This window comes from Pollachius pollachius (assembly GCF_949987615.1).
Source record: "Pollachius pollachius genome assembly, chromosome: 3".
Lineage (NCBI taxonomy): Eukaryota > Metazoa > Chordata > Actinopteri > Gadiformes > Gadidae > Pollachius > Pollachius pollachius.
In genome coordinates this window covers 10461968-10479971 of record NC_136936.1, presented here as the reverse complement: position 1 = coordinate 10479971, position 18004 = coordinate 10461968, and the positions used below count along the sequence as shown (strand labels likewise).

The window sequence follows — 18004 nt, the reverse complement described above, 5'->3', positions numbered from 1 at the left end:
ACAGCCCTCCTCAGGGGGTCGGCTGGAGGACAACATGGTCTGCCATGGAGCAGTCAAAACATGCCCACCAATAACCGACCACCCCCCCCCCCCCCCCCCCCCCCCCCCCCCCTCCCCCCCGGGGGCGAGATGAGGCTTGAGGCATCTAGGTGTTATTCTATCGCTATTAAAATCCAACCCTGCCTTTTCTAGAACCTCCAAATTCTACCAGGGATTGCCGGTGGTCTTCAATTGGCCAGCCCGGGAACCAATCTGTTATGGTTTCCTCGTTGGGGAAACAAATTAAGTGGTGGCCATTTTGGATAACAACAATGTGTCTTGAACTGCAACAGGATGCAAAAACTTCAGGATAATTTGGGGTTTCTCAGCATGATGCTTCGAAGGTTTCATGGTTGGACAAGGTTTACAGACGTTCTGTGCGTGTGCATGTGTGTGTGTGTGTGTGTGTGTGTGTGTGTGTGTGTGTGTGTGTGTGTTTGTGAGTGTGTGTGTATGTGTGTGTGTGTGTGGTGTAGGACGATTCTCTGGTGCTGCGGCTGAAATACAGCACCTCTCTACTGTAGTTCAGAACCAATCGCAATGTTCACCAGCAGTGTTATGAGTGTTAAACGCAGGGGAAAGTATCATGTAGTTGATGTGTTTTGATGGGGATGGTTTTAAACTGGGACAGCCATCAGTTTTCTTCTGACCTTCCAGTCCTTCTTTGTAACATGTCAAGCAAGATTGGGATTCAAAAAGCGAACGTTAAACCTACGCTACTTAACCTTTTCCACTGTAGCCAACATCTTTTGTTCAACATTATTTTAGATTATGAGCATTTGAAAGAAAAAATGAAACCAACAAAGGATTTTCTTCTCGCTAAATTAATCTGTGGAGAGGGCGTTACATAAGGGGTTGGAGAGGTTGTTACATTAGTGTTGGAGAGGGCGTTACATTAGGGGTGGAGAGGGTGTAACATTAGGGGTGGAGAGGGTGTAACATTAGGGGTGGAGAGGGTGTAACATTAGGGGTTAAGAGGGTGTAACATTAGGGGTGGAGAGGGTGTAACATTAGGGGTGGAGAGGGTGTAACATTAGGGGTGGAGAGGGTGTTACATTAGGGGTTAAGAGGGTGTAACATTAGGGGTGGAGAGGGTGTAACATTAAGGGTGGAGAGGGTGTTACATTAGGGGTTAAGAGGGTGTTACATTAGGGGTGGAGAGGGTGTAACATTAGGGGTGGAGAGGGTGTTACATTAGGGGTTAAGAGGGTGTTACATTAGGGGTGGAGAGGGTGTAACATTAGGGGTGGAGAGGGTGTTACATTAGTGTTGGAGAGGGTGTAACATTAGGGGTTAAGAGGGTGTTACATTAGGAGTGGAGAGGGTGTAACATTAGGGGTGGAGAGGGTGTTACATTAGTGTTGGAGAGGCTGTAACATTAGGGGTGGAGAGGGTGAAACATTAGGGGTGGAGAGGGTGTAACATTAGGGGTTAAGAGGGTGTAACATTAGGGGTTAAGAGGGTGTAACATTAGGGGTGGAGAGGGTGTTACATTAGGGGTGGAGAGGGTGTTACATTAGGGGTTAAGAGGGCGTTACATTAGGGGTGGAGAGGGTGTAACATTAGGGCTGGAGGGGGTGTTACATTAGGGGTTAAGAGGGTGTAACATTAGGGGTGGAGAGGGTGTAACATTAGGGGTGGAGAGGGTGTAACATTTGGGGTTAAGAGGGTGTAACATTAGGGGTGGAGAGGGTGTTACATTAGGGGTGGAGAGGGTGTTACATTAGGGATGGAGGGGGTGTTACATTAGGGGTTAAGAGGGCGTTACATTAGGGGTGGAGAGGGTGTAACATTAGGGGTGGAGGGGGTGTTACATTAGGGGTTAAGAGGGTGTAACATTAGGGGTGGAGAGGGTGTAACATTAGGGGTGGAGAGGGTGTAACATTAGGGGTTAAGAGGGTGTAACATTAGGGGTGGAGAGGGTGTTACATTAGGGGTGGAGAGGGTGTTACATTAGGGGTGGAGGGGGTGTTACATTAGGGGTGGAGAGGGTGTTACATTAGGGGTTAAGAGGGCGTTACATTAGGGGTGGAGAGGGTGTAACATTAGGGGTGGAGGGGGTGTTACATTAGGGGTTAAGAGGGTGTTACAATAGGGGTTAAGAGGGCGTTACATTAGGGGTGGAGAGGGTGTTACATTAGGGGTGGAGAGGGTATTATATCAGGGGTGGAGGGGGGATGACATTAGGGGTTAAGAGGGTGTAACATTAGGGGTGGAGAGGGTGTTACATTAGGGGTGGAGAGGGTGTAACATTAGGGGTGGAGAGGGTGTAACATTAGGGGTGGAGAGGGTGTTACATTAGGGGTTAAGAGGGCGTTACATTAGGGGTGGAGAGGGTGTTATATTAGGGGTGGAGAGGGTGTAACATTAGGGGTGGAGAGGGTGTTACATTAGGGGTGGAGAGGGTGTAAGATTAGGGGTGGAGAGGGTGTTATATTAGGGGTGGAGAGGGTGTAACATTAGGGGTGGAGGGGGGATGACATTAGGGGTTAAGAGGGCGTTACATTAGGGGTGGAGAGGGCGTTACGTTAGGGATGGAGGGGGTTGAGGGGAGTGAGTTCTAATGGTGGATGTATTTTATTATTGCTTTTCATCACTTCAAATGATTTTGAACTAAAGTGACGGGTGCAGTGAAAAATGCCATATTCAGAAGAGCCGGTTTTGAATACCTTAGCATTACATACATTGCACAATCATTGCTATTCCTACTTAGGATACTAAGATTTGTATGATGATGATTCACTGAGTATGGTGGACTTTTCTAACGTTAATTTAGATAGTTAGCTGTTAACTCCTCGCCCACACGCCATCACAAACTGTGAAAGATGTATGTTATCCCAGTAGAAGTTGTTAATTTTTTTGGTTTAACCTGCTGCTATAAGACATTAATTTGTTTGGCTATTATGCTTGATAACGTTGACTGAAACTAATCTGTCAGTATGCTTAAAAAAACACGTGTGACGTTGTTGTGAACAAGCTCCCCCTGTGGAGCCTGTTGGTAGTGCAGACGTTGGCGTACACAATAAGAACGAGGTCAACACTTTTCCTCAAAGTGTAACAACTGAAATGGAATACCGTTTTTAATCAATTAACATGTACTTTTAGCTGCCATTGGTTTAACTTATGCCGAACCGTGTGTATCCCTGCCTTTTATCTTCGCTGCCTAGCCATGGATTCTTGATCCTCAGTTGTTTTAAAATAGGTGAATTCATATAGTTTTGTATGAAGGTCGTGTCTGTGTTTCAAACGCGTTCTTCGTGAGGAATCCTGATTGTCCAGCATGTTCTGCCAATCTCTTAACTCTCTCCTTTATATATTTGCCATACCTGTAACGTACTGTATTGCACAATGCCATTTACTGCACACTTTACTGTAGTGTTTACTTTATAAACTTTTTTTTTTGTACTTGACTCGTAGTTTATCTTGGCACTTTGCTGATAATGGTGTTTTTCTTTCCTTTAGGCTCTTTTTTTTATTTTTAAAAACTGGCTGGTGAGTTACTTTGTTTGCCTTCAACGATAGATTAAATCGTAATTATTCGTTCATTGCTAATCCCTTGCATTTGTTAGGGAATCGCAAGGGAGAGAGCGGTAGGATTTCCTTTGTCTTATGCAAAGTATTCCCTAATGCTACTCTGTATAACATTAAATAATAATTACACTACATGACTCCCTGAATGTCTTTTCGGTTTATATCTTCACTCTTGAGATAATATAATTGTTTATTATTAATGATCTTTATTTATTAAGATAAAGATTATTTACTTAAGATTCAATAACTGACTGATCTGACTTCAATCATTTAGATATATTACTGTGTATTAGCCTTATTAAAGTATTGCAGTTTTCAAATGCTTTAGCAAAATATTGTACTGTCCTGTTAATAGCCCATTTAATAGAGAGTGAAGGGATGGGTGAGCGAGATACAGTATATGAATCTCTCTCTGTCCGTCTCTCTCGTGAACTCAAAGTACCAGCAGCACTTGCAACTCAGCTGGTTTCATCTGTCATCATTCTGCTCAACGTCTTAAAGTTTACAGCTCGCAAACTGTACGGATTTTAAGAAAAGTACAGAAAGCGGAATTATTGACGACTACTGAAAGGTGTCCAGCTGCTTTAGGCACATGACCACGTGTCTAAATTTACACCTCGCGTGACTAGTCTGGATTTGGATTTGCTGACAGGCAGGTTTGACTTCCTCTTCTCCGCTGAGCCGGACTCGTCTCGTCTTCACACCACGGCAGAGACATGATCCACAACCTACCTCATTGTCTGAGAGGATCACCATGGAGCTGAACCTGAAGGCTGGGAGTCCTGGAGGAGGAATGTCAGCCTGGAAGGTGGTGCTGCTGTTGGTCGGAGTGCAGTGTTTACATGTGGCCGCCCTCAAATCGCAGCTCTTCACCCGAGGGGACGCGTTAGATTACTCCTCCAGAAAGGCGGTCGACTATAAAACCTTTTATTTGAACCAGAAGGTGAGTTTTGTGTACATATTTTGCACTTTTATTTCGAGGTGTAAACTGTTGTATACATCGTTTGCATGAACTATAGTAACATGGGCTTTGTTTACTTTTTCCCCCCAATATTGTTTCGTTAAGTCCCCTCTTAGTAGAATAAATATGCATTTTATATTTCTTAATAAACCTGTGCAAAATCTTGCCAACTAAACCGCCGGCTTTTGTCTTCAAGGTAATTTGAGAGTAACTTAAACCCTTTCACACTTTTTCGCGTATTGTCTGCTAGACAATAGGTACTTCCCGCCGGACTTCCGTTAGGGAGACCTGACCGCTACGTCCTGGCGCCCAGCCTGAGAGGGTGTTCTGGGGCGGTGTCTCTCATCATCAGTGCTCATCGTCGGTTACACCGTTAGCGTTTTCTTGCAGCTCTTATGTGTTGTTTGGTTGGTGCTTAATGTGTGGCTCTTGTGATTGCTCTTTCAACAGCATATCTTCTGTCTTGGTTGGTTGGTGGTTAATGTATGGCTCTTGTGATGGCTATTTCAACAGCAGGTCGTATGTGTTGGTTGGTTCGGTTGGTGTGGTTAATGTTTGGCTCTTGTGATGGCTATTTTAACAGCAGGTCATACCCCATGTGCTGCGGTGAGCGCAGCATCATTCACCATTCACAAGACAGCTGACACTAGATGTCATAGTTATTTATTTTATTGTATCTTAGTCAGTATCCTGGTTGAGCCTTGTTAATTCCCTGTCGAAGACTAGGCCTTAAGTTTACTAAGTCTGACCTTTTGAGAATTTATTGAGTTATTGATATTGTTGTATTATAGTGAAGGGCATTTTAGGCATACTGTAAAGGCCATTTACAGTATAGTATAATTAACATTACCTCAGTATGTGAGTGGGCCTACCTACTCATAACTGCCCTGTACTACTGTTTTATAAACCCAACACTGATTGTGGTTAAATTTGAATTTTCCCGTTTTATTAACGCATGTACCTTGTTTTGTCTCTCTACCTCAAGGTGCATTAACAAACCATCCTTCTGATCATGGATAACGGTTCACTTCCCCCTCAAAGTTTAAATCATGGCAGGGCCGTTAAAGAAAATACAACTGAGAAGTGCACTTGAAAGATGGTGCACACAATCCTTGATCTAACTACCAATACATTTCAACATGTATATTGGCCTTAGATTAAATACGGTTTGACGTATGTAGGTAGGCTCTCTGTATTGGATACAACTACTAGCCAAAGGGATGTAAGCCACACCTGATGCTATTTAAATAGGGGCACATTGAGACACAAGTGTCCCCCCTTCCTTATCTAGTGTCCGCTATCTGCTACATTCTTCCTGTCTCATCAAGATAGTGATTATGTGGGCTTCAAACACGGCTTCCTTTTACATAGTCCCATTGTCTCCTGGAGTCTGGTCTAAGCCAGCCAATCAACAAATGATGATTTATTTGTGTTTAAGTGTGCGGCTCATATATATAATAGGATATATATTTAATGTTAGGTTTAGGCCTCCATCTATCAAATTTTTACTCATCGATTTCTCTTAAATGTTTCTCATAAATATGTTTGTATTTTGGAGATGTTCTGCTTTGCGTGTCGCTGGTTAGAGCTTAGCTATGTTGCAGCTGTTGGAAGAAGGAAATCCTCTGCTCTGCAAATGTCTCCTAGACAATGAATGTAAATCTCTTTCGTGATCCTTTCTGGCAGTCTGTCAACTGTAGGGCGCATCTGCTTGCTCTCTGTGTGGTTTTTGCAGTAATCTATTAGAGTTAACGTGGATCTATATACTGTAAGTTAGATGTGCAACAAGTCGATTGCTGTCGTTGTGCCTGTAGTGGCCGCAAGGTGGCACTGTCTCGCATGGTGTAGATGGTCTTGTTATTTTGAAGATGATCTCGGTAGCAATATGCAAATTGAGAGGCTCAGCTCAGAGATTGCCAATTTAAATATATATTTTTCAAATTATTATTGTTTTCTTAAGTGTATTTGTAGCTGTTTCAACAAGAAAACATTTGCAACATCATTATATAGGTGAAATATACTTTGGCTTGACTAAAACAAGACAAACAAAAACACACAGTATAACAAAATATATTGATCAATAAAGATATTACTTACTTTAACCTTTAGCCAAACTAGAAATATATTCTGTTAAAACCATCTGTTATCTGTTACGACTACAGCATTATGCAGCTGAAAAAAACAAAAACTTCCAATATAACTGTCTGGAAAAAAACAAAAAACGATGTACATGCTGCCAAGCTCCGAGGCTCAGAGAGAAATGAAAGAGCACATTCAGGCCCCAGAACGCTTTAGCTGTCATTGGCTCATAAAATCGCCGGCTCTTTTGTGCGGGTTGAGAAGGGGAGCCAGTGGGAACGACAGGGGCACAGAAACAAAACACCCAGTGCGTTTAAGCATTAAAGTGCTGGGTCCGTTTCAAACGACTCTTGGTGAGACTGGAGAGCTGGAGCTGGTTCAGAACGAAGGCTTCCTGGCTCTTCTGAACTCCACCTCTTTCCGTTTGATGGGGAGAAAAGAGAGAATGGACGTGAGGGTCTCTGAGGTTCGGTGAAAAGATTCCCCAGTTTGCCTGAACCCAGAACTAATGGGCCTCTTCTTCATCCCAAGTTCTGATGAAACTAATTGAGGCTATAATTACTGCAGTGGCGTTTCCTTTGAGGTTGTCTGTTGAAAACCTGCAGGTTGGCTCAGCGCCATGTCCCCATGGTTGGAACCCAACTCACCTCTGACCGTGCTGTGCAACTCGCTTTTCAGTCTTACATGGCTGATTATGATGCTTTTGATCAGGATAATTAAAGTATTTGCCTGGTTTTGGCATTTGTTCAGTGGTCTGGTTTGTGTTTCAATGTATTCCGATAGGATTTCTTATGGAAATCATTGTTCTCAACAGCTAAACGAGAGGGGCTGGTCGGCACCAGTCCTCAAATATAGTCTCACAAATCAGACTTTAGATTAGCATCTATACATTAGTATATTCAAACTCCGATCTGGGTGAACGGGAATTTCAGTTTTTTAATTTCATATTTGCTGCCACCAATCAAGGTTACTTGTTAAAATCCCATTCTGAAACTTTCATCAGGTCACGCAAATTATTATTAGTTTCTTTGATAGAAACTAAATAGGGCCCTAGGCCTAACATTACCTCTTGTCATTTTTTATATTCGACCCAGGCTCTGTGCTGTCTCCCCCCAAAAGTTCTGATATAACATAGTAGGACTACTTGATCAGAGATTACCTCTTATACATCAAATCATTTTATGCCTAAAATATATTTTTTTGCTAATGGCTACTTACTATAATAAGTACTTACATTGGCCGGTGTAATCTTGAAGTGGAGGATAAACCCTGAAAATGAAATATGGTCCCATATTGTGACATGGTCACAGCAGGTGTTTCCTTTGAAGCGTATCTTTCTAGTGTTCCAGCTGAAAGGATCTGAGTTCAAACACCCTTGGTTGCACTCTACCTGAATCCTTGAGAAAGATAACCTTACCTGCTCCTTAATGACGTGGGTCTCACCATGTCACTGTAAGCCAACTTTGGTTAGAAGTGTTAAATGACTTATCAGTCAATATAATAGTCAATACATGAGTTAAAATCAGATTAAAAAACACTACCCTACGTGATCATACGTTCATCTAAAAATATGTGTGTGTGTGTGTGTGTGTGTGTGTGTGTGTGTGTGTGTGTGTGTGTGTGTGTGTTCTCCAGATTGATCATTTTGGCTTTTTTGAGAATGGCACCTTCAAACAGCGGTACCTGGTGGCCGACCAGCACTGGCAGAAGGAGGGGGGGCCCATCCTGTTTTACACCGGGAATGAAGGCGACATCACCTGGTTCTGCAATAATACTGTAACTACTACTCGTACTCATGCCACTGCTCATATTGTGTATTCAGATATTCCTTCTGTATTTATGTCTTATACATTTTGACTCTTAATCGTATTTTAGAATACTTTGTTTTTTCAAATGTTTATCTTTTAAATTACTACTTCTCTCCAATATTTTCTGCTGGGATTCCCACATTTCCTGACTTGTATTAATACAGTGCCATGTTATATTACTTTTATTGGTCCTCAGTTCTGTTCCATACTGGCTCTCTCCATGACTGGTTTAACTGGGTTTGATTTCAGGGCTTCATGTGGCAGGTCGCTGAGGAGCTGGGCGCCATGTTGGTATTCGCTGAGCACCGTTACTATGGAGACTCCTTGCCCTTCGGTCCAGACTCCTACAGTGTAAGTGGTAACATATTCAAGTTATGTATTTATCAAAGGGTTTGTATGTTACTTATCGCTACTGAAATTATGCCTCAAGGGGATTATTTCAGATGTTGGAAAAAACAGACCTACAGTATAACATTAACAGCACACACACACAGCACAACATTATTATGAAGTGCCTAAATATTTAAAAATAAGATCAGGTAAAGGTGATGGTGTTTCGACTCCCTGCTGGAAGGTCCTGGGTTCCATCCCCAATAACTGCAGAACTCCTGTTGGCGTCCTTAGACCAAATGCCCCTAACCAGTACCTAACATAATATATCCCATTTGGTGGACGTTTTTATCCAAAGCCAAAATCCTCTATGCCCCCTAATCTTTTGTTTTGTATCCTCTCTAAGTCACTTAGGATAAAAGCATCTCCGAAATCTCTTGAGTAGTAAATACCAGTAAATAACAACACATCACATGATCCACGACTGACCCCCCGCCGTCGCGGCCCTACAGGACAGCAAGCACCTGAACTACCTGAGCTCGGAGCAGGCCCTGGCCGACTTCGCCGTGCTGATCCGGGAGCTGAAGGGCTCGTGGCCAGGCGCCCGCCGCAGCGCCGTCATCGCCGTGGGCGGGTCCTACGGCGGGATGCTGGCAGCCTGGCTGCGCATGAAGTACCCCAGCGTGGTGGTGGGGTAAGAGGTCACTACTATCGATACTGTAGAGGCTAGGGTGTTGGATTCAACTGAAAGGTGCCACGTTCGATGCCCTATATACTCACAAGTACTTGTATGTATCCTTGTATCCTCCTCTAATTCTCTCTTTCTCTCTCTCTCTCTCACTCTCACTCCCTCCCGAGTTCTGTTCAGTTTTAGGTTGTCGGTTGAAAACCTGCAGGTTGGCTCAGCGCCATGTCCCCGTGGATGGAACCCAACTCACCTCTCTCTCTCTCTCTCTCTCTCTCTCTCTCTCTCTCTCTCTCTCTCTCTCTCTCTCTCTCTCTCTCTCTCTCTCTCTCTCTCTCTCTCTCTCTCTCTCTCTCTCTCTCTCTCTCCAGAGCTCTAGCAGCCTCAGCCCCAATCTGGCAGTTCCCTGGCATGGTCCCCTGTGGAGACTTCCACCGCATCGTGTCCCAGGACTTCGCCGCCTCCGGGCCAAACTGTGACGTGAACATCAGACGCTCCTGGGGCGCCATCGACAAGATCGCCTCTACTGGTGAGAGAGGGAAGTGCATTCTGGGTAGACTGGCGGTAGATTGACGGCAGATGGGGGAGTAGGATTAAGTGTGCGTGCCTGCGTGTGTCTGAGCACATGGACTTGAATTTGGTTTCAGACAGTCTGCCTCCTGTTGCATTGAGCTGAAATTATCGTTGATTTACATGGATTATTATCTTCATATCTACTGTTATGCTGAAAGGTGCACTGCTGTCAAGATAGCTCTCTAACTGGTATTTATTTTCATATAAAACTATTTTGTTATATTCATAGGTTGAATTATTATAATCCTTTAAAAATGACTGTGAACCCTGATTCGAAATGAACAATTTTAAACATTGGTATTTTTAGTGTTATTACCGGTAATTGTAACTGTATGATTATCATTATTTTAAAATGGCCTGTATTGTTCCTTCCAAGCTGAAGGTCTTGCGTGGCTGTCTGGGACGTTCAGTCTGTGCGCTCCTCTGAAGAGCCGTCCGGACTCTGTGGCCTTCAAGGAGTGGCTGCAGGAGACGTGGGTCAACCTGGCCATGGTGGACTACCCCTATGAGGCCAGCTTCCTGCAGCCCCTGCCCGCCTGGCCCATACAGGTACACACCAGCCTCATATAGCCCCTCCCCCTGGCCCGTACAGGTACACACCAGCCTCATATAGCCCCTCCCCCTGGCCCGTACAGGTACACACCAGCCTCATATAGCCCCTCCCCCTGGCCCGTACAGGTACACACCAGCCTCATATAGCCCCTCCCCCTGGCCCATACAGGTACACACCAGCCTCATATAGCCCCTCCCCCTGGCCCATACAGGTAAACACCAGCCTCATATAGCCCCTCCCCCTGGCCCATACAGGTACACACCAGCCTCATATAGCCCCTCCCCCTGGCCCATACAGGTACACACCAGCCTCATATAGCCCCTCCCCCTGGCCCATACAGGTACACACCAGCCTCATATAGCCCCTCCCCCTGGCCCATACAGGTACACACCAGCCTCATATAGCCCCTCCCCCTGGCCCATACAGGTACACACCAGGCTCATATAGCCCCTCCCCCTGGCCCATACAGGTAAACACCAGCCTCATATAGCCCCTCCCCCTGGCCCATACAGGTACACACCAGCCTCATATAGCCCCTCCCCCTGGCCCATACAGGTACACACCAGCCTCATATAGCCCCTCCCCCTGGCCCATACAGGTACACACCAGCTGAATCAATCAATCAATAAGGTGTAAACCTGTATATATAAAAAAATAGTATTGCGACTCACTCATAAACATTTTCAATACACTACCCAGTATCCATCCAACTTGTATTAAACTCAAGATATGATCTAGATATATAGCCTTGCAGCCCATATTAAATTAAAACAAAACTCAACATATCAAAATGTATGTAAACATTGGACTCAATTTGTTGTTCATTAAGTCGTGTTTTCCACGTTTTGGATTTGTCTTTGGTTAATCTGGCATTTTGTCCTGGCGGCCTCCCTCTTTGAGGACAAGTTGGTCATTCAGAGGACTGCCCGTTCAAAGTGTTTGTTGTGGACTCCCAACCTTTAGTCGCCGACGACTGTCAAATTAGCTTCATCAATATTCATCAGGATCTACGTTCCCTTTTTTAAGGATTTTCTTTAGTAAGGACGCCATGCTGGCCTTCTGTCGGACCAGAAGTCCTTTCATTCGCACGCTCCTTCAGATCTCTGAGGTGTTCCGGTGGTGCGGCCCGTCTCATCGCCAACATCTTGGCTGGGCTCCGGCTCACGAGGGCTCTACACGAGACAAAGCTTCCCTCAGCTCTCCTTCCTCTCATTTACATCCAGACGCTAGCCCCTTCTCTCACTCCTCAAAGAAACTATGGAGAGCCCGGATTTACAAAACCTAAAAGCACCTCTGCAGAACAATTGCCGCAGAATCGTTATGCGATGTATGAATGTGTTTCCGTTAAGGGGCGAACAAGTCTAGTGGGTAGGGTGTTTCACTGCCAGCCGAAAGGTTCCTGGGTCAAACACCCGGCTTACTGTAGGCTTCCCTGAGCAAGACGCCCTAACCGCTACTTTGGATAAAATCGGCTTCTGAATGACTTAATAGTAAAAAGTACTAAAGCGCATCCCTTTGCGCAGTAAATGACAGGACCTTCTCTCTTTCCACCACTCTGTTCTTCTGTAGTTGTTGTCGCCGTGGTTCACGTTACACATCTCTTTTGATTTCCCCAAGAGGAACATGATGTGTGTGTGTGTGTGTGTGTGTGGCACTAGCTTCCCAGGCACATCACGTGCACAAACCAAGTGCCACTATTGACCCAAACCCTCTGTCTCCCAGACCCCCCACCCTATCCCCTTCCCCCACCCCTCATAATACTCACTACTGTTCACTAACGCGATATAATCCAGTTAGTTTCATTTATCAATTTCCTCCAAACCCTCTCCCTTGTATTAGTGCATCCCTTGGGTAAAGAACGTCTTGTGGTGCAACAGGTTCACGGTGGTTGACCATTGTCAGCCATTTTGGAGACTATGGGTCCGGGATCCTTAATGTATGCGACCCTATGGGTGGTGTAAGCGGTTTAGGCGAAGGCTGCAAAGAGGAGCTTTTTTTTTTTTATGACAAAGCTAATGTGATTATGTGAGTGAGTGTGACAATGGGACTATTGAGGGCTTAGAAGGGGAAATCTGTTGGCAGAGATGAATGTATAAGCCTAATCCTCTCTCAAAAGTAGGGAGAAAATGTTTTGGAGCAATTGGAGTTTTTTTTCTTCTTCAGAGTATAAATCTTTTACTTGGACATGTCTGCGGCCTAGCCCTCCCCATCCATCCACCCAACTGCCCACCACCACCTCCTCCACTACCTCCTCCTCTATCACCACCACCACCTCCTCCTCCTCCCTCGCCTCCCCAGGATGCAGACAAAAGCCCTCCTAGGCTGGGGTGTAAGCGCGGTTCCCCTCCAACGACAAACAAACAGCGCCAGTTTCTCCAGCTGCACAAAGGAGGCAGAACAAGGCCCTGGGCCACGGCAGCCATAACAACAAGTGCTGTAGTGGAGGGGAAACACTGGAGGAATACTGAGTGTTACTCAGAAACCAACCACGCCGTGAGGCGGTGGGACGTGGCCCGGTCGAGGAGGCCGAGGGAGTACCTCCCACGTTCAGAGAGCTGGTGAATCATTGGTGGTGACTCCTAGGAATGTGCTTCCTTCTGACGGCCAAGTGAGGGCCCATAACTTCTGGTTAGTTCTCCATTCCTGCGATTTTTCACATGCAAATCAGCCCGGCGCTGACACTGCTTTATGACTCTGTACGTGGGGACAACAGCCCGTGTGTTCACGCACATGCGTGCAGGCGTGGACGCAAACGTGCATGCATGGGACGCACACACATCCATGCGCAAATGGGTGCACGCGTGGATGCATTCACGCATGCGTGTTAGGTTTATTGTAATTACCTGGGCGAGTGGGTATCAACACATATCAGACACTGCCATTTTACGAATGGAAGCAGTTGTTGTACATGACCACATTGCCGCTGTTGTTTTTTGAGCCTTATCGTGTTGAAACTTTATCTAATAGAACAAACATCGGTGTCCACGTGAGGCGGACACCGAGGCGGATGACCAATATATTTGTTTTATATAACTAAATGTACTATGTTTTACTTTTTTTTACAATTCTCTTTTGTAAAAAGTGAGGCTGATGACTAATGTCTTGGTTTTATATAAATAATTGCACTATCTGATACTTTTTTTTTTTTACAATTCTCTTTTCCATGGTTGTATTCTATTGTCTTTTAATGAGTATCATTTTAATGGTTTTAAAATGTGATGCCTGCCCCGTGTAAAGCACTACAAATGGTCAGCAGTCACCAAGCCAGCAGGACACATCAACACTGGATCCTTAATGTCCCTCCCCAGGCGGTGTGCAGGCATCTCGGGTTTGACTCCTCCGTGTCGGACTACAAGCTGCTCCAGGGGGTGTCTGAGGCCGCCAGGGTGTACTACAACTACACCGGGACCCAGGCCTGCCTCAACACCTCCTCCACGGCCACCGGCAGCCTGGGCTTCCTGGGCTGGTACTACCAGGTACGTCTGCAGCCTGGTAGGAGATAAAGCCAGCTGGGTTCCTTCCCTCCATGTCCTCAGATGACCCGTGGTCATCCTTGGGGGATTGTGTGTGTGTGTGTGTGTGTGTGTGTGTGTGTGTGTCCTTTGTTCTGTTTGTTACTTTGGCTTCAAGTAAACCTTTGCTCCTTTTGAAAGGTGGTGTTTATTGTTCATTTTCAACGTTGAGGTGAAGCAGGGAGAGAGATCCTGAGTTGGAGTGTGTGGGCGGGAGAGCCAGAGGTAGAGATGCCTATTGTTATGCAAATCCTAAAGAAGGAAAGGGGGTTATTGTGTGTGTGTGTGTGTGTGTGTGTGTGTGTCTAAAATTCAGGATAAGTCGCCTGCCTCCAGATTAAACCATCTACAAAATGAAAATGTATTTAAACTAAAACCAATCCTTGTCTAGTGGTGCTACCTGGAGGGTTCATTATGTCATGGCCTCCCCAGTCTGAACAATGGCCCATCTCCAACCCCCTGAATCTGACCCCCAGGCGTGCACGGAGATGGTGATGCCTCTGTGCACGGACGGGGTGCAGGACATGTTCGAGCCCCAGGCCTGGGACTTCCAGGCCTTCTCGGACGAGTGCCAGGCCCTGTTCGGGGTGCGCCCGCGGGCCTCCTGGGCTGAGACCCAGTATGGAGGGAAGGACCTCTCTGCCCACAGCAACATCATCTTCAGGTACAAACTAAAGCTACTGCCCTCCAGGTTCACAAGCACATGTAGCTGGCTTCTGCCTTTCGTAGCTCATTGCATTGGAAGTGAATGCTGGTTTTGAGTATACATACATGATTGCGCAAAGATGAATTTCCACAACAGTGGACAGTAAAGATCTCAATCGAGATCTCAAGCAATCACCACAGGGACCATACATTTACTTCTGATTTTTTTGTTGTGGCTTGTCTTTAATCTAGGGTAGGCAATTTGAAGAAACCAGTCAAAGTAATCTTGATTTTAAAACTATCCAACCGAAAAATCCCAAGCCTCCCTCCAAAGCAACTTCCCCAACAAACATGACTAGCTTGCTAGCTTTAGCAATAGGCCTACTTAGGCTTGTGGAAGTCTCCAATCATGCTCAATGTGTGCCCCCGGGTAGGTAAGTCAACAGACCAGGCCACACAATCATTTCTTTAGAACTGAATGAAGTGATTGTACAGGCTTATTACAGGCATTTTTGTTATTGTGACAGCTAAAGGTATCAGATATAGTTGTTGTTTTTTCTCAGAGCATTTGATTATTGATTGCTGCTTGGATGTAAGAGAATTTCAACAAATATAGGAAAAAAAGGGTTCTAAAATGAATTGCCTCCCCTAGCTTTAATACTAGCTGATGTTGAACTGATTTCGGTCAATTGGAAAGCCCCTTTGCAATACTAGCCTTTCCCCAGAGGTAGTGCTGCTGGTTCTGTGGTTGGTTTTTGTGGTAAAGATCTTCTGATTGTGGATAATCCAAAGATGTTTAACATTTGAATCAAGAGGCAAACATACTTGTAACCATTGACATATAAACCTTACCATATCAACAATGGGTTTCATTCTAATTGTAAAACCGGACATACACAACCATAGTCATTTAACTAGAGAGAGAAACTTTAGTAGAACGGCCGTCCTCCATATAAACTTCTTGGGGCCTTCATGTGTCAGCTGGAGGGAGATCTGCGTTCACTGGGCGAGCGAGAACATAATCTCTGTCTTTCTCCCCCTCTCTCTCTCCTCCTGTTGAACTTTAGCAACGGTGGCCTCGACCCCTGGTCCGGCGGGGGGGTGACGCGCAACATCTCTGACAGCGTGGTTGCCATAGTGATCCCGGAGGGCGCGCACCACTTGGACCTGCGCTACGACAACGAGCGCGACCCCCCCGCGGTGCGGGGCGCCCGTGCCCTGGAGGTGGACTTCTTCAAGGCCTGGGTCCGGCAGGCCCGGAGAGCCCCCTGAACCGGGGTGGCACGGGGCAGGGGGGGAGGAGACCCACGGGACGTTCCTCATCGCTGACGAGGTGCCAGTCAGCCTATGACAAAGTGAAAGTGAAATTCTTTCTCTGTGTTTCTTCCACACTCGTGTCTTTTGGTATCATTTTATTTTATTTTTTTTCTCTTTTCTATCTTTTTTAATGCCCTTTAGCCCTAAGAATAGATCAAATATGCCAAATCTTGTTTTTTAAGTTAGGACTTAAATATGATGTGTCGGTTTTTTTTATACTCAATTTGGGTTGCATCCTGGAGCAAATGAGCAACTGAAAAACGAGGCCCTTTTAATATGTAAGCTAGTACACATTGTCTTTATATTTGTGTGTTTACATAAATTTATATTAGACAATGTGTGTTTTTCAATCAGGAAAGAATGATTTTAAACGTGTGAACACCAGGAGCGGTTAAAACAGACGGGCCATCTGTTTCAAGCTGGGCTTTAACGCGTATTTGTTCAACCATATGATGATGGGCCTTTAAAGGGCTCAGGGAGCTTTAATGGCTTGATTACCTCAATGAGAGGGGAACCTCTCTGCTGTATAAACCTCAGAAGTTAAACCACGTGTTTTCATGGAGCGACAACCAAACTACATCACAGATTCACATTCCATAAACACACTTAAAAACATACATAAGCCCACAGATATGTACTACTCATAAACATGCATTCCGATCAAACCTTTACAACACGTTGTCTTGGAGACCCAGAGATGAATCAGGCGTTATTGTGGAGATCGTTCCTCTTAATAAAAGCGATTACGACCATTTTTTTATCTTCTCAATTTATTTTCCATTTCATCCATCAAGACACTTGTTGCTTCTCCTGACGTTCAAGATCAAAGCGAGCGATTCGACGCGGTAACTCTTTTAATAACACGCAGGGGGTTTGGCAACTATTGATTTTAAAAGAACATTATGTCTTTCTCTCGTGCGAGCGTTCGCTTAGATGGAACCGCTGGCTGTGCGTGTGAGTTAATAAAAAAACTCTGATGGGAGGAAAGGCAATAAAGATCCCAGCAGGGGAGTGTGTGTGTGTGTTGGGTTGGAGTGTGGGGGGGGTTCTGCCCTAAGAGAACCTGTACTCCAGTGTGCGGGAACTCTGCTGGCACCCCACCAGAATATTACAGCAGCGAGAGGGGTCCTCCTCCACCCCACCCCCCCGCTGGTATTATTAATAATATTGCTGGGGGGGGGGGGGGGGGGGGCACAGAGACAGAAGCATGGGGAGAGGGGTAGCATTCAACTGGGTGAGCGAACGGGTCCGGCTGGGGGAGGGGGAGGTATGGGGGGTCGCTTGTAGTTCACCGTGAAGCCGGGGCTGTTTAATTGGCTGGAGAATGCCAACGGTGTAGTTTCAAAAGAAAGGGCCCGAGGGTTCGTGTCATATAAAGATCCCGGGGGACTGGTTGAAAAAAAAAAAAACACACGTTGGGGCAACAATGACAAAGCACCACCACCAACCCCTCCACCCTCTAACCTCCTCCTCCTCCCGCTGCCCTCCACCTCCTCCTCTGCTCCTTCGCAAGAGCGCTACTCGCTCCGTTTAATTCCTTGTTTATGCGGCCGTAATTCCTCGCCGTGACTTCACTTGGGAGGATCCCCCACGCTGCCAGAGTTATGTGGATTGATTCCATTCTCCCCCCCCCCCCCCGAGAGACACAAAGTCCGGACTACTCACCCCCACCCCTCCTCGAAACCCACATTGTCAGTCACATGGTTGAGTGAGTTCTGCCCCCCCATCCCCCGGTCCCCACAACGCCACTAAACATGGGGGAGGAGGTACGTGGGGACACTAAAAGTCCCTCCTTTTTTAAACCCTTCTCAGGACTGGGAGGTCATTAATTTCGGCGAGCCTTTTCGGAGACACTGACACTGCCATCAATCAAATGTGTTGTTACCACCCGGGTGACCCTGATCACCGCACCGCTACGCACAAACGGACCACACACACATGTGCCTACGCACACACACACACACCCTCGTA

The 18004-nt window shown here is 45.9% G+C and overlaps 1 protein-coding gene across 1 annotated transcript; it reads left to right on the top strand.

Moving 5' to 3' along the window:
* Window positions 1–4188: 4188 nt before the first annotated feature.
* On the top strand, window positions 4189–16755 carry prcp (prolylcarboxypeptidase (angiotensinase C)). The gene is made up of 9 exons (XM_079732265.1): window positions 4189–4513; window positions 8246–8386; window positions 8668–8769; window positions 9261–9442; window positions 9805–9962; window positions 10383–10555; window positions 13868–14035; window positions 14548–14735; window positions 15784–16755. The coding sequence occupies exons 1-9, from the start codon at window positions 4325–4327 to the stop codon at window positions 15986–15988; spliced, it is 1506 nt and encodes a 501-aa protein (XP_079588391.1). The 5' UTR covers window positions 4189–4324; the 3' UTR covers window positions 15989–16755.
* Window positions 16756–18004: the final 1249 nt, after the last annotated feature.